General features: G+C 47.3%; 1 protein-coding gene across 1 annotated transcript in view; it reads left to right on the forward strand.

Moving 5' to 3' along the window:
• Window positions 1-1,545: 1,545 nt before the first annotated feature.
• Tmc5 (transmembrane channel like 5) overlaps window positions 1,546-16,414 on the forward strand; it is a 30,532-nt gene continuing 15,663 nt past the window's right edge. The window contains exons 1-8 of the mRNA XM_042666721.1: window positions 1,546-2,322; window positions 4,588-4,760; window positions 6,921-7,010; window positions 9,943-10,042; window positions 10,665-10,752; window positions 12,081-12,329; window positions 13,133-13,284; window positions 16,089-16,233. Of these exons, the coding sequence (XP_042522655.1) occupies window positions 1,616-2,322; window positions 4,588-4,760; window positions 6,921-7,010; window positions 9,943-10,042; window positions 10,665-10,752; window positions 12,081-12,329; window positions 13,133-13,284; window positions 16,089-16,233 (1,704 nt within the window). The 5' untranslated portion in view covers window positions 1,546-1,615. The remainder of the gene's footprint in view (window positions 2,323-4,587; window positions 4,761-6,920; window positions 7,011-9,942; window positions 10,043-10,664; window positions 10,753-12,080; window positions 12,330-13,132; window positions 13,285-16,088; window positions 16,234-16,414) is intronic.

Below are 16,414 nucleotides of genomic sequence, written 5' to 3' on the forward strand. Positions count from 1 at the left end.
CTTACTAATTTGTGCATTAGACCCCAGAAACTCAAGTGCAGTCAGAATACTCAAAGAGCTGGATGCTGGTGGCTCATACTTGTAATTCTAGCTGCTCAGGAGGCAGAGGTTGGGAGGGTTGAGGTTCAAGACCAGCCTAGGAGAAAAGGTTCAAAAGATCCCATCTCAACCTGCAGCTGGGTATGGTGGCCTATGCCTGTCATTCTAACCACCATGGGAGGTGTAAATAGAAGGCTCATGAGCCAGGTATGTGCTCAGGAATAAAAACAAGACCCTATCTCAAAAATAACCAGACTGAAGGTATGGTTCATGTAGGAGAGTCCCTTCCTAGCAAGGATAAAGCCATGGGCTTAAACCCCAGTACTTCCTTGTTCCTTCTAATCCTTCAGTTCATTGCTTTCCCCCTACCTCCAGCCCCCAGCCAGAAGAATATATTTATTAAGATGTACTTAGACTGAATGTATCAAACATCCTCTAAAAACCCAGTAGTGGTAGCAAAATACAAGTTTATTCTTTTTCTAATAGTTAGAACTGATAAAATAACTGTTTTTCGAAGTTGCCCTCAACCCTAGTCTTTTTTGTGGGGGGTCTGATTGTGGGGCCTGAACTCTGGGCCTGGGCGCTGTCCCTCAGCTCTTCAGCCCACAGCTAGCGCTCTACCACTTGAGCCACAGCACCACTTCTGGTTTTTTTTTCCTACTGCTCATGTGGTGCTGAGGAATCGAACCCAGGGCCTCAAGCATGCAAGGCAAGCGCTCTACCAATGAGCCACCTTCCCAGCCCCAACCCTAATCTTTTTGTGTATGTGCGTGTGTGATGTGTGTGTGGTGTGGTGTGTGTGTGTGTGTGTGTGTGTGTGTGTGTGTGTGTGTGTGTGTGCCAGTACTGGGCCTTGAAATCAGGGCCTAGGTGCAATCCCTTAGCCTTTTTGCTCAAGGCTGGCGCTCTACCCAGCTATAGCTCCACTTCTGGCTATTTGGTGGTTAATTGGGGATAAGAATCTCTTAGAGCACTTTTCCTGCTTGAGCTCTTTTGAACCACGACCCTCAGATCTCAGTCTCTTGAGCAGTGAGGATTATAGATATTGTGTCTTTGTACACGTGGCCCAAGCTGGTGCATCACATTCATGTTCCAGCCCAGACGGTGACGGTAACAGGAAGGGATGACCTCTTTCCTTCAACAACACGACCTGGGAGTTGTATGTGTAGCACTTTCTGGCTCACAATCTCGGGATTTCTCTCCTAGGTACAAGGGAGGCTGGGAAATGTAGTCATTATTCTGGACAGCTGTTTACCCAGCAGTGAGAGAAGCTGAAATAGATATTGCAAGATAACTGGCAGTCTCAACATGGAAGGGAGGGAGGGAGGGAAGGAAGGAAGGATGAAGGGAGGGAGGAAGGGGGGAGGGAGGGAGGGAAGAAGTAAGGAAGCAAGGAAGGAAGGAAGGAAGGAAGGAAGGAAGGAAGGAAGGAAGGAAGGAAAGAAGGAAGGAAGGAAGGGGAAGAAAGTCTGACATTTTCCCCTTCCCCTCTGTCTACAGATTTTAAAAAAGAAGATCCTGGAGTGACTACAAATGCAGGCTTGTTCTAGCAGTCCAGGTTGAAGACTCTACTAGCATGTCCGCCTACAAAAGGAATCGTGGCTATGAGGAGGATGCAGATTATCCCAACTATCCGGGGTGTCAGAACCCAATGCAAGGATATTCGAAAACCCAGGGGTACCCTATCACCGGACGCAACCCCTACTCTGCAGGTTCCAGGATGAACCCCGACTACCTAGGGTCTCTCGAAGAACCAGATTATCCTGAATCTCCTGCTTATCTGAGCAACAGCACGAATCCCTATGCTGAAGCTTCCAGAACAGGTTCAGATAATTACACATCTCGGCTAGAGCCAGATTATTTTGACTTTTCAAGGAATCCATCATCCAGAGAGCCTGACTCCCCTAGATGGCAACCGAATCTTGATCTTGCCAGCTCCAGGACACATCCACACTATTTGGGGTCCTTGGGAGAACCCGACTACCCTGGAGCTCAGGATCGCTCCCGCCAGCCTTCCTCCAGAGATGATTCCAGCCATCGAGGCCCCAGAAGGATGCTAGAACACCCTAGCTCCAGAGTCAGTCCCTATACAGACTCCCTGACCGAGCCTGACTATCCAGGTGCTCACCATCAGCCTAACACTCTACTCGTATTTGAGAAACCAGTCTACCCTAGTTCCGAGGATGATGTAGACCCCGCAAATTTCTGGGGGGAACCTGATTACCCAGGTGCTGAGGATGGTCGCCATTATAGCTCTTCTGAGACCCCAGGAACAGCCAGAGGGTAAGTTCTGTCATGAGTGGGATTCCAGTATGGGATCAAGTCACTGAGGCTTGGTCAGTGGGATTTGGATGAAGGGCAGGTTCTATGACCGGAAGTTGTGGGCCACAACTCTCAGCCTTAAGCTCCGAGCCCTTACTGGAAATTCTCAGACACCTACCTCTGCCTTGCCCAAGCCCCGAAAGATAACTGTCTTTCCATTGTTTTATCTCTCTACATTACCAGTGAGGCTGACGTCATGATTCAGTGGTCATAAATCCAGATGTTGTAACCAGAATCACATCAACAGTAATGGATTTTCATTGAGATGACATTAAAGATCTATTGAATTTAGTTGCTTAAAAAAAAATTTTGGTGGTCTTAGAGATTGAAGCCAAGACTTCATGTAAACCAGATAAATGCTCTACCATTTAGCCATGCCCAAACTTTAGTTGTGTGTATATGTGTATGTGTGCACACATGCACACATGTATGTGAACGCAGAGCCTGAGAGCTGTCCCTGAGTTTTATTTGCGCAAGGCTTGTGTTCTACCACTTGAGCCATAACTCTATTTCTGGCTTTTTTTGTTTTTTTGTTTTTTGGCCAGTCCTGGGGTTTGAACTCAGGACCTAGGCACTGTCCCTGAGCTTCTTTTGCTCAAGGCTAGCACTCTACCACTTGAGCAACAGCACCACTTCCAGCTTTTTCTGTTTATGTGGTACTGAGGAATTGAACCCAGGACTTCATGCATGCTAAGCAACCACTCTACCACTAGGCCACATTCCGGTCCCTGGCTTTTTTTTTTTTTTTTTGGTGGTTAATTGAACATAAGAGTCACTTGAACTTCCCTCCTGGACTGGCTTTGAACCATGCTCCTCAGATCTCAGCCTCCTGAGTAGCTAGGATTACAGGCATGAGCCACCAGCACTAACAAAGTTTACCAAGTACAGTTATTGACAGCATTCATTAAGTGACTTAGTTGTACCAAATCTGTTTTTTTTTCAGTATATTCACAAGACATTTCTTTAGCCAATATTTTTGTGTTGAATCTACAAAAAATTTTATCATGTATTTTTTTCACTAGTCTGAGTCTTGGCACTTGATATTTATATAAGTGATATTAATGAAATTTATTTTATTTTATTTTTAAATCTGTCATGCCACTACAGGTCAAGAGTTTGAGGACAGCCGGGCATTTGTGGCTCATGCCTGTAATCCTAACTACTCAGGAGGCTGAGATCTGAGGATTGCAGTTCAAAGCCAGCCCAACCAAGAAAGTACATGAGACTCTTATCTCCAATGAACCACCAGAAAACTGAAAATGGTGCTATGGCTCAAGTGGTAGAGTGCTGTCCTTGAGCTGAAGAGCTCAGGGACAGTGCTCAGGCCCAGAGTTCAAGCCCTACTACCAGAAAAGAAAAAATAAAAGAGTCTGAGGACAGCCCAAGTTACATAGTAAGACTCATCTCCAAACAAAACAAAACAAAATAGTGACTTGCATTCCTTTCCAGGAAGAAGGTTGTAGAACTTGGGTGTGCAATAATCCAAATGTCTTTAGGATGTACTAAAGTGGGATTTAAGTAGAACTAACAAGAACAGGTCAGAATCCTTTCTTAGTCTTACCTCTCAATGCCTGACTCACCATCCTAAGACATACCTTTGGTCCTGTCCCTCTGATTTGCATCTTCCGTAGGTGTCCATAACAGAAAGAGAAAGGTCACATGGCTGCATTTACAAAACACTTACAACTGAGAATGAATGGTGCTGACAGCAGGTGCCAGCCCCAAACCAGCCTGACCCGTCTTTCTCTCCCGTTCCCTCCCTCCCTCCCTCACCCTGTATTCCAGGTCAATGTTTTTTGACCTTGGATGGAACTTTGAATTGTTTTACTACCTACAGATCATTTATATATATATATATATATAATATAACCATATAAATATGTGTGTAAATTTAACTATATATACATATATATGTGGGTGTGTGGGTAGATGGAAGAATAGATGGTTGAATGGGTAAATGGGTGAGTGGATGACTGAATGGGTAAATGGATATATAGATAGATGGATAGGTGAATGAATGGATGGATGGATGGATGGATGGATGGATGGATGGATGGATGGATGGATGGCTAAATGGATGGGTGTATAGATGGATGCATGGTTGACAGTTTGGGTAGACAGATACGTTGATGGGCAAATGAATGAATTGATGGATGAATGGGGTGGAGTGGATGGATGATTGCCCTCTCCATTTATGGATGGATGATCATCATTTGGGGATTTCAGGATGCCCATCAGAATCCTCCTCAGTCCACCCTCATTCCATTGCAGGAAGGATGGCTCCTTGGGCTTCCTTAGGAGAGAGAATGAAGATTATTCTGAAAGCATTGAAATGGCTTCCATGCAGCTGTCACCTCCACATGGCCGCTATCTGCCAGGCGCTCCTGCCATCGGCTACGGTAAGCACATCACATGCTGGCAGGGGGTTCTGGCAGCAGAACTGGCATCTCCCTCTCTCCTGAAATGCCCTTCTTAGACACAAGACTGGAGGCAAACCAGTGACTTGGGGAGCCAAGTGTCAGCCATGTTCAAAGAAGTCCAGGTCAAGTGTGTGGAAATGCGCCCGTGCACAAACCCTGGGTCTGCCTGAGGAACACACTACTTATCACTAGCCTGGAAAAATCCCCAAATGTAAAATCCTATTCTTGTGGCAGGGCTGCAGCTAGAATCCAGACAGAGCTTCCTGCATGGTGGGCAAGCAGGTGCTCTCCCACTGAGCCCCAACCCTGCCAACACAGTCACAATTTTTTTTTCCTAGTCCTGAGGCTTGAACTCAAGGCCTGGGCACTGTCCCTGAGCTTCTTTTGCTCAAGGCTAGAGCTCTACCACTTGAGCCACAGTGCCACCTCCAGCCTTTTCTGTGTATATGATACTGAGAAATCGAACCCAGAGCTTCATGCATGCTAGGCAAGCACTCTAGCACTGAGCCACCTTCCCAGCCCCAACATTCACCACTTGAATATGCTCATTGCTTTCCCTAAATCATGTGGTCAAAGCATTGTGAGCAAAACCAGTTGTAAGTTGGAAGCCATCTGCACAAATGGAAAACAACCCGCACATCTGCATGGGAAATATTTGAGTGCACAAGTATTTGTGGGTCACGCCAGGGATATGGAAGACATTGAGGTGACCCATTCCCAATTGAGGTGGTGGCAGGGCTGGGGTAGAGGAACTCTTGAAAGGCCAGAAAATGATCTTAACTCTTCTTATGCATAAAGCACAGGTAGATACACATAGAGCACATAGATAAGTGTCCAGCATCTCTGTGGTATGAAAAGCTGATGGTAGTTGGGTGCTGGTGACTCACACCTGTCATCCTAGCTACCCAGGAAGCTGAGATCTTTTTCTATCCAGCCTGGGTAGAAAAGTCCCTGTGAGACTCTTTTTATTTTTGTTTTATTTTTGTCAGTCATTGGGTTTGAACTTAGGGCCTGACTGCTGTACGTGAGATCTTTGACTCAAGGCTAGTGCTCTACCACTTGATCCACAGTTCCACTTCCAGTTTTTTGAGTCATTAATCGGAGATAAGAGTCTCACGGGAACTTTTCTGCTCAGCCTGGCTTTGAACTGTAATCCTCAGATCTTAGTTCCTGAGTAGTTAGGATTACAGGCCTGAGCCACCAGCACCTGGCTCCTCGTGAGATTCTTTATCTCCAGTTAACTACTTAAAAACTAGGAGTGGAACCAAGGCTCAATAGCGTAGCGTGCTTAGAGACCTGAGCTCAAGCTCCATGACAGAAAAAAATTAAAACAGTTAAAAAAAAAAAGAACTAGGATAAGAATATGCATGTAAGGGCTGGGAATATAGCTTAGTGGTAAAGTGTTTGCTTAGCATGCATGAGGCCCTGGGTTCCATTCCTCCCTATCACATACACAGAAAAAGCCAGAAGTGGCACTGTGGCTCAAGTGGTAGAGCATTTGCCTTGAGCTGAAGAGCTCAGGATAGTGCCCAGGCCCAGAGTTCAAGCCCCACTACCAACAACAACAACAACAAAAAAATTGTACTATTTTCTACACATGTTTTTCATTTGTTTGTTTTAGGATGGCTTTGCTTGTTTGTTTTAGACAGGGTATTGCTATGTAGCAGCAGGCCGATCTTTTTTTTTTTTTTTTTTGGGGGGGGGGTCCAGTCATGGGGCTTGAACTCTGGGCCTGGGTGCTGTCCCTCAGCTCTTCAGCTCAAGGCTAGCGCGCTACCACTTGAGCCACAGCGCCACTTCTGGCTTTTTTCTTTTTGCTTATGTGGTGCTGAGGAATCAAACCCAGGGCCTCATGCGTGCAAGGCAAGCGCTCTACCACTGAGCAACCTTCCCCGCCCCAGCAGGCCGATCTTGAACTCATTAGCTTTCTGTCTCTGCCTTGTGAGTGCTGGGATTATAGGCATGCATCACCATGCTTGACTCTTTACACAAGTTCTTAAACCACAAGACTGTTAGGAACTTGAAGGCAAAGTAACAGTGTTATTACTAACCATTTCTAGCACATGCTAACCATTATATACTCAATAGTACTGAGGGTGGAGGGTTTAAAGTGCAACATCTCCCTTCTCTTCATTTCAGTAAACCCTGCTTATGCGGGTGAAAACAGGCCTGAAAGAGCTTATGGAAACTCACCAGTGCCTGACTATGATTGGCACAAGTCACCCCAAGGTAAGTCCTCATGGACCACGACCAGGCCATTAGCCCTGGGGAAGAAACTTGCTCAAGGCAACATGTGGTAATGATAGTGATGGAGTCTTTTGTGTCTATGGTCTCCGTTTCAGCACTGAAAGAGCAGTGACCTGGCAAGAAAGGGATTATTTTCTCTTGCCACAAGAAGAGTGGAGGGAGGAAGTTCAAAGTTAGTTCAACATCGAAACTTTCCCGCCTTAGCTGGGCGCTGGTGGATCATGACTGTGATCCTAGCTACTCAGGAGGCTGAGATCTGACAGGAACAGTTTGAAGCCAGCCTGGGCAGGAAAGTCCATGAGACTCTTTTTTTTTTTTGGGGGGGGGGTCCGGTTGTGGGGCTTGAACTCTGGGCCTGAGCGCTGTCCCTCAGCTCTTCAGCTCAAGGCTAGCGCTCTACCACTTGAGCCACAGCGCCACTTCCGGCTTTTTTCTTTTTGCTTATGTGGTACTGAGGAATCGAACCCAGGGCCTCGAGCATGCAAGGCAAGCGCTCTACCACTGAGCCACCTTCCCAGCCCCCCATGAGACTCTTATCTCCAATAAACCCCCAGAAAACCAGAAGTGGCACAATGCCTCAAAGTGGTAGAGCACTAGCCTTGAGCACAAAAGCTCAGAGATAGCACCCAAGCCCTGAGTTCAAGCCCACAACCAACGAAACAAAACAAAAAATAAAAACTTTCCCCCTCCATAGCTTCTTTCTTTCTTCACCTTTGCAGGTAAACGTTCATCTTCTTGTTTTTAAAGTGATTTCATGAAAGAGGTGAATGAGGAGTAAATTGTCCCATTCCTTTTTGGGTGGTACTGGAGTTTGAATTCAGGGCCTTACACTTGTTTTGTTTTTTTGGGGGGGGTCGGTCGTGGGGCCTGAACTCTGGGCCTGGGCGCTGTCCCTCAGCTCTTCAGCTCAAGGCTAGCACTCTACCACTTGAGCTACAGTGCCACTTCCAGCTTTTTTCTGCTTATGTGGTGCTGAGGAATCGAACCCAGGGCCTCATGCATGCAATGCAAGCGCTCTACCACTGAGCCACCTTCCCAGCCCAGGGCCTTACACTTGTGAGGCAGGCACTCTATGACTTGAGCTACATCCTCAACCCTTTTTGTTTTGGTTTGTGTATTCGGATAGGATCTCATGCTTTTGCCCAGGCTACCTTCAGATGGTGATTCTCTTATCTCTACTTTCTGAAGAACCTTGGGATTACCGATGTGGATCACCGTGCTCAGCATGTTTGAGTCACCTTCTTTAAAAGAGCATCCGTGGGGCTGGGAATGTGGCTTAGTGGTAGAGTGCTTGCCTAGCATGCATGAAGTCCTGGGTTCAAGCCTCAGTGCCACATGAACAGAAAAAGCCAGAAGTGGTGCTGTGACTCAGTGGGAGAGTTCTAGCCTAGAGTAAAAAGAAGCTCAGGGATAGTACGCAGGCCCTGAGTTCGAGCCCCAGGACGGGATAAATAAATAAGCATCCCTGAAAGCCACCACATGTCTCATTGACTAAAATCGGGTCACAAGTTTGCGCTTAGCTGTCAATGAAGCTGGGAGAATCTGAACTTTAGATAATGCAGGAAAGAGTGCAGATTGAGGAAACAAACAGACAGTACTGTCTACAGTCTGAGACAGACAGGAGGCTACGACAGGCATAGACAATTATAAATTGCAGGCCAGAAGCACTAAAGGCCCTTGGGGTTCTGAGTCATTTAGAAGGATCTCTTGTCTTCCCTTTCTAGAATGCCATCGAAGGATTCTGTTTCTAATTTCTTACCTTAGCTACCAAGACCGAATTCTTTGCAGGAAAATAACAGATCTCTAGAGAAGATCTCTAGAGGGGAGCACATTGGGGGGGAATTAACATGGTGATTTTTGAGGTGCAGGCTTCGGGTGCATTCATTCTGGCATTGAGAACCTCTATTTGAAGCACCCTGACCTTCCCACGCCCCTCCTTCCCAGGGTCCTCTGTGCCAGTGTGAGCACTTAGAGAAGGAGGGCGGGGGGAGGGGGTCTTTGAAGACCACCCAGGTGGAGGAGAAGATTCACCCGAGTCAGGGGATGCTGCCAGAGAGCCAGGGGAATGATATCATCATCGAGTTTGAGAATATTCCATCAGGGATCCACAGTCAGGTTTTTCAAGGAAAGTCAGCAGCAAAGCTGACTGTCAGCAGGGTTTCGTCCGCATCTGACATCGACGCCATTGGTTCTCAGGTTTTCGGCCACAGGCACAGCCAAAGGCAGCACCGGGTATTAGGGGTTTCAACTGCTTTGAATGAATCTGTGTCTCAGATCCTCCATAGTCCAGGATGCCCCAGCATAGAGTCTCCTTCTACCTCCCATGACACCATTCAAGGTAGAAAACGCTTCAGGGAGCTATAGGGGAGTAGAGGGGAAGGGAGCTAAGCTATTAGGGTTTTTTTGTTGTTGGTCTTGGGACCTGAACTCTGGGCCTGGGCATTGTCCCTCAGCTCTTCAGCTCAAGGCTAGAGCTCTACCACTTGAGCCACAATGCCACTTTGGCTTTTTCTGCTTATCTGGTGCTGAGGAATTGAACTCAGGGCCTCATGCATGCAAGGCAAGCACTCTACCACTGAGCCACCTTCCCAGCTCCGCTATTAGTTTTTTTATACTTAAAAAAAAAAAAAAAAACATTTAGCTCAGGCACCGGTGGCTCACTCCTGTAATCCTAGCTACTCAGGAGACTGAGATCTGAGGGTCACAGTTCAAAGCCAGCCCAGGCAGAAAGGTCCCTGTGAGACTCATATCTCCAACTAGCCACTCAAAAACCAGAAGTAGAGCTGTGGCTCACAGTGGTAGAGCACTAGCCTTGAGCAAAAGATCTCAGGGACAGAGCCCCGGCCCTGAGTTCAAGCCCCACAATGGACAAAATTAAAAACCTGTTTTGAACTCCATTTATTCTCTTCTGCAGGACAAAAGTTAATTGCCTCCCTGATCCCCATGGCATCCAGAGACAGGATTAAAACCATCCGGAGCCAGCCAAGAAGTATGGAAGAGAAAAGGAGGCTCAGGTATGCCCCAGACTTCTCTTCTGTCCCAGATTTCAACCCTTGGTTTGAGGGAGGGATTTCAGTCCAGGCCAAGATTCTCGAGGTTCATGGCCTCCGGTTCTAGATTGCCTTATGGTCCTCCAGCCACGCTGGACTCCTACAGCTCAGCTTCTGCTTGAGGCTGTGCATTGGCTGTTCCCTGTGCCAGGATTCTTCCTCAGGATTCTTCGTCCCTCCTCTCCCTCAAATACAGCAATGCTTAGTGGTGACCCCATGTCCACTTTGCACCAGGCTGTTTTTAACTTTCTGTAATACAAGTCACCTTCTCATATGTGATATACTTGACTTGTTGTTGAACTCTGGGCCTGGGCGCTGTCCCTCAGCTCTTCAGCTCAAGGCTAGTGCTCTACCACTTGAGCCACAGTGCCACTTCTGTCTTTTCTGGCAATCAACTGGAAATAAGAGTCTCAGAGATTTTTCTGCCCAAGCTGGCTTTGGATTTTGATCCTCAGATCTCAGCCTCCTGAGTAACTAAGATGACAGGAGTGAGCCACTGGTGCCAGCCAGCTTTTTTTTTTTTTAATGAATGAATGAATGAACCACAGTGTTGGGATCTCTAATGTTCATCCTCTGCTCCCCACAGGAGAATAGTTGACAAAGAGAAAAGTAAACAGTCCCACCGCGCCCTCAAGATGAAGTGCTGTACACAGTGTTTGAACTCTGTCTCTCGGGTAGGTCTGCCTTGGGCTGGATTCCATCCCACGTGCCTTGTGGGAACCTGCCATCCCTTACATGTTGGGAAGACAGGGCACACGCATTCGGCCACGGGAATTGCCTCCTCCCCTCCCTGTGAATCATTCCCTGTTTCTTCTTCCTCTTTTCGGTGCTGGAGATTGCACTCAAGAGGCCATGCATCCTGAGCATGTGCTCTGCCACTGAGCCCTAACCCCTGCCCCTTCTCACTTTTTTAGAGCCTTTGAACTGTCTTTTAGATCCTCATAAAGTACATCATCACCTGTGTGGGGATGGTAGTCAGCCACCATGGAACACCAGAATTCAATCCTTCTGTGTTTTGGTACCTGTTACCAAAAAGGTTCTTTCCTTCCTACAACCCTTCTCAACCTCCAATGATTTAGATGGAGTGTTTCCTTACATGCAGAGAGAGCATGTGGTCCTTGCCTTCCTATGATTGTCTGGTTCCACTTAGTCTTATCTATTTTGCTGCAAATGACTGGATTTCACTCTTCTTGGTGGCTGAATAATATTCCATGGTACAGATATGCCACATTTGTTTCTGTTGGTCATGGGGCTTGAACTTGGGGCCTGGGCTCTTGTGCTTAAGACTAGTGCTCTACCACTTTGAGTCACAGCACCATTTCCGGTTTTCTGGTGGTTCATTGGAGATAAGAGTCTCATGGATTTTCCTACCCGGGCTGGCTTTGAACTAGGATCCTTAGATCTCAGCCTCCTAAGTAGCTAAGATTATAGGCATGAGCCACCAGCGCCTGGCTACACTGTATTTTCTTTAGCCATTCATCTATTGATGGACATCCAAGTGGAAGGGTATCTTAGCTATCACAAATAGTGCTTTAATTACCAGAGGTGTGCAGGCAACTCTGCCAGGCATGTGGATTCATTTTTCCTTTGGAGATATGCCCACTGGGGAGACAGCTGGATCTCCATTTAGTGTTTCACAAAACATCTGTAAAGGGTGTACTAATATGCATTCCCATGGTAAAAATGAGCACAGCAAGAAAATGACCGTGGAGAGGGCCCGGAGCGTGGGCAGGAGGGGACACAGGGAAGGGGAGCCGCCCTTGGGTGCTGTCCAGCTCAGCATGGGTGTGGGGGAAGGAGGTGGGCATGGGGAAGGTCTGGGAGGAGGAGGAGGAGCTAGTTGAGCCCATTGGCATCTGAGTGTCCTCAGCAACATCGAGAGGGTGGGTGTAAGAGATGCAGCCAGGTACAGCGTAAAGGCTCTGGAGGTGGTTTTCCTGTATTACAGGGAGGTGCTTGAGGGGCGGGAATGCAGTCATTGGCACTGCCTCCACACCCCTAGGCTTACCGGAGATGCAAGAACAGCCTTTCGGAGCTCCTCAATTCCATCAGTCTGTGGCAGAAGAGGTTCAAGGTCATCGGCGGCAAGTTTGGAACCAGCGTCCTCTCCTATTTCAGCTTCCTCAGGTGGCTTTTGAAGTTCAACATCTTCTCGTTCATTGTGAACTTCAGCTTCATCGTCATCCCTCAGTTTACCGTAGGGGAACCGAACACCCTCCAGTTCACCGGGCTGGAGTTCTTCACTGGAGCAGTAAGTCCTCTGCTTCCTCCTGCCCCTTGCTCCCCAAACCCCTGCCCAGAACTCTGGTGTTGCTTCAGGGCTGACTGATATGCAAAGCGCCCAGTCCTGTGGGGGATTCGGGCATTCCTTTCTTTTGTTTGTTATAAAAGATGGACTTGTGGCTCACACCTGTCATCCTAGCTACTCTGAAGGCTGAGATCTAAGGATGGAAGTTCAAAGCCAGCCTGGGCAAGAAAGTCCTTGAGACTCTTATCTCCAATGAACCACCTAAAAGCCAGACATGGATCTGTGGCTCCAAGTGGTAGAGCACTAGCCTTGAGTGAAAAAGCTCAAGGAGAATGCCCAGGGCCCGAGTTCAAGCCCCAGAGCTGGTGTACGCATGCATGTGCGTGCACACGCGCGCGCGCACACACACACACACACACACACACACACACACAAAGCAGAAAATCAAGAAAATAAACCCTGGTAAGGGCAAAAAGCTAACTAACCATCTAACTAACTAAATAATATAGGTTACAGATATCAGGGCATTTTGCTTTGCAATTTCGCAGCAAGCCTTCTCTGAGAAATAAGGCCGCATGTTTGCAGTCGCAATACTTTAAAAAAAAAAAGGTTTAACAAAGCTAAAAATTAATGCCACCTAAAATCCAATCCATATTCAAAAGTTTCAGGCAGAGTCTCATGCTTTTCCCCTGCTGGCTTTGGACCTTGGTCCTCTTGATATGTGTGTCTCCTGAGTAGCTGGGATTACAGGTGCATGCCACCTTGCCCCACCTACCTGACTTGATTCTCCTTATTGCCGCATCCAGGGTTATTTTCGGGACACAGTGATGTACTATGGCTTTTACACCAATTCTACCATCCAGCACAGGAACGGTGGGGCCTCCTACAACATGCAGCTGGCCTACATCTTCACGATCGGCGTGTGCTTGGTCATCTGCTTCTTCAGTTTGCTGTTCAGGTACACAGCACTGGCACTGGTGACTCTGGGCCTTGTTTTAGATTTAAGCAACATCCAAGAAGGTTTTAAAAATAAACCCAGGAAGTAGTAATATTTTCACCACTTTGACTTGCCGAGGCCGTGTAATCCTCCCTTGTCCCAAAACATAAAAGAAGAGTTGAACAGAAAAAGAGAAGTTCTGTTGTGCCTGTAAGAACAAACCAGATGCCAGTGGCTCATGCACACCTGTAATCCTAGCCACTCAGGAGGCTGAGATCTGAGGCTCTCAAAGCCAGCCCAAAGCAAGAAAGTCTGTGAAACTCTTATCTTCAATTAACCAGCAAAAAGCTGGAAGGGGAGCTGTGGCTCAAGATCAAGGTTGCTGTCTTCTGAGTATCTCTCTCCTTGGCTTATCGATGCCAGTTGCTGTAGTTTGGATCTGGAACATTCTCAAAGGCCCGAATGTTCAAAGCTTGGAGATTTTTAACGGGAGGTCTTTAGCTCATTGGAGGCCTGCCCTCCCAAGGGACTATGGGGCCATGGACTCTCCCTATCTCTCTCTGGCTTCTTGGCCATGGAGTGAGGGATTCTGCCCTCCATGATGTACCACCACTGGCCCAAAGCAGCAGGGCCAACTAATCATGGACTGAAATCTGAAAAACAAAACAAAACCTTAGCCAAAACAACCCTTTTCTCTTTATAAGTTGACACTCTCAGGAAAGCTGAGGAGCACAGACGTTCTCCGAGTCTTCATAGGATTCTCATTCTGCATACATCTGTTCCTAAGTTCTATTTCTCTTCCTCTCCTCCTTTCTTCCTTCTCTTCATCCTTCTCCTTCTTCATCCTCCTTTCTTTGTTTTTTGCTCTTCCTTCCCCTTCCTCTCTTTTCCTTCCCATCTCTCTTCGTGCTTCTCTCCCTCTCCCTCTCCCTCTCCCTCCCCCTCTGTCTCTGTCTCTCTCTCTCTCTGCCTCTCTCTCTCTCTCTCTCTCATGTTGGTCCTGGGCTTGAACTCAGGGTCTGGACTCTATTCCTGAGCTTCTTTTGCTCAAAACTAGCACTCTACCACTTGAGCCGCAGCCCCATTTCTGTGTGTGTGTGTGTGTGTGTGTGTGTGTGTGGTTGTTGTTGTTGTAGTTTAGTAATGATAAGAGTCTAATGGACTTTCCTACCCAGTCTGACTTTGAACTGCATTTCTCAGATCTCACCCTCCTGAGTAACTCAGATTACAGTTGTGAGCCATCAGCATCTGGCCTTTCTTCTCTTTTACTATGATGGGTATTGAAGCCATGACCTTGCTCTGCCACTAAACTGTGCCCCTTGCCCTCCTCTCCTCTTCTTAAAAGAACACCAGTCTTAGCCAGGCTCACATCTGTAATCCTAGCTATTTAGGAGTCTGAGATCTGAACATTGCAGTTCAAAGCCAGCCCATGCAGGAAAGGTTGTGAGATCTCCAATAAATCACTCAGAAAACCAGAAGTGGCGCTGTGGCTCAAGTGGCAGAGTGCTAGCCTTCAGCTGAAGAGCTGAGGGACAGCACCCAGGCCCAGAGTTCAAGCCCCATGACCAAAAAAAAAAAAAAGAACACCAGTCTTTTTGGATTAGGAAGGACCCACCCTAATGACTTTATTTTTACTTAATCACCACTGGTTAAAGGCCCCATCTCTAAATACAGTCACATACTGAGGGATTCAGGGTTAATATCTTCAATGAATACATTGTAGTGGACACACTTCAGTCAATAGCCCCACTGCTAACATGACCAAAAAGAGATTTTTGTTTGTCCTGGCAAACTGGGAAATATGTCTTCAGTTAATGTTACTCAGGGATGACAAATGTTGGAGAAACAGTTCCAGTTCTGCTCAGAATTTAAATACATGCCAAGGTCAGCACTCCTGGGCCTGATCACAGCCTTGGGATCTTAACAACAGCCACTACAGAGTGTTTGCTGTTATAAGTTCTGCCCTGAGGCTTGTGATTGGCTGAGTAGTGTCTCTTGTGATTGGCTGAGTAGTGTCTCCTGTGATTGGCTGAGTAGTGTCTCCTGTGATTGGCTGAGTAGTGTCTCTTGTGTTTGGCTGAGTAATGTTTCCCTGCTCCGGGCAGCTGTTAACATGGTAATCCCTGGAACCAGTGGGCAGGTTATATTACATTACAAAGTGGACTTTTGCAGATAAGATGAAGACTCTTAAAATGGAGAGAGTATCCTGGATTCCTCAGGAGAAAACCATAGAATCACAAAGGCCCTTCTAAGAGGGAAGCAGAAGTCAGGGAGGTGTGGAAGATGCTTCTCTGAAAGCTTTGAAGACGGAGAAGGGACCACAAGTCAAGGAGTTGAGGGAAGCTTCTAGAAGCTAGAAGAGGCAGGAAAGGAATCTTCCAATGTTCTTCCAGTACTTTTTTGTGCTTCTTCATACAAAAGGAGCCCAGCCCTGTCAGCATTCTAATTTTAGCCTTATAAAACCCATGCTCTAAATGCTGACCTTCAAAAGCATTCGATGAGAAATGTGTGCTGTTGTAAGTTGGTGGTAACTTATTACAACAGCTAGCCTCGTACAAGCTCTAAGTGGGAGCCGTTATTCTTCTCCCCTTGGTGTGAAGGTAGAAAGTGAGGTTCAGAGCATATAACAAGATAAGGATGGCACAGTTGGCGAATCCAGGATGGGCAGCCCGGCTTGTCTGTCGCAAAGCCAGAGCTCAAGACTGTGGCGTGGTGCTGTGGGAGGAGCTCCATCTCACCCTTCACCGTGGCCAGCCAACGGCTGACCTTTGTCCAATCTCTGCCATCCTAATAACCAAGGGGTCTTTGCTGTCTGCCTTCCCTAGCATGGCCAAGTACTTCCGGAACAACTTCATTAACCCCCACATTTACTCCCGAGGCATCGCCAAGCTGGTGTTCTGCTGGGACTTCACTGTCACCCATGGGAAGGCCGTGAAGCTCAAACAGAAGAACCTCAGCACTGAGATACGAGTAAGGCACACTCCCCCCCGCCCCGCGCCTTTCCACACTGGCTCCTTTCCCACCCCCACCCCCTCCTATACGTCTATGAGGCTGGCAATAAGAAAAATTAAAATATGTGTATTACCTAGGGCTATGGTACTATTTGTAGTGTAGGGAGATGGACATTTTTATATGACTGGGGAGCTTGGTA

The sequence above is a fragment of the Dipodomys spectabilis genome, unplaced genomic scaffold (genome assembly GCF_019054845.1).
Source record: "Dipodomys spectabilis isolate Male_0828 unplaced genomic scaffold, ASM1905484v1 ptg000366l, whole genome shotgun sequence".
Lineage (NCBI taxonomy): Eukaryota > Metazoa > Chordata > Mammalia > Rodentia > Heteromyidae > Dipodomys > Dipodomys spectabilis.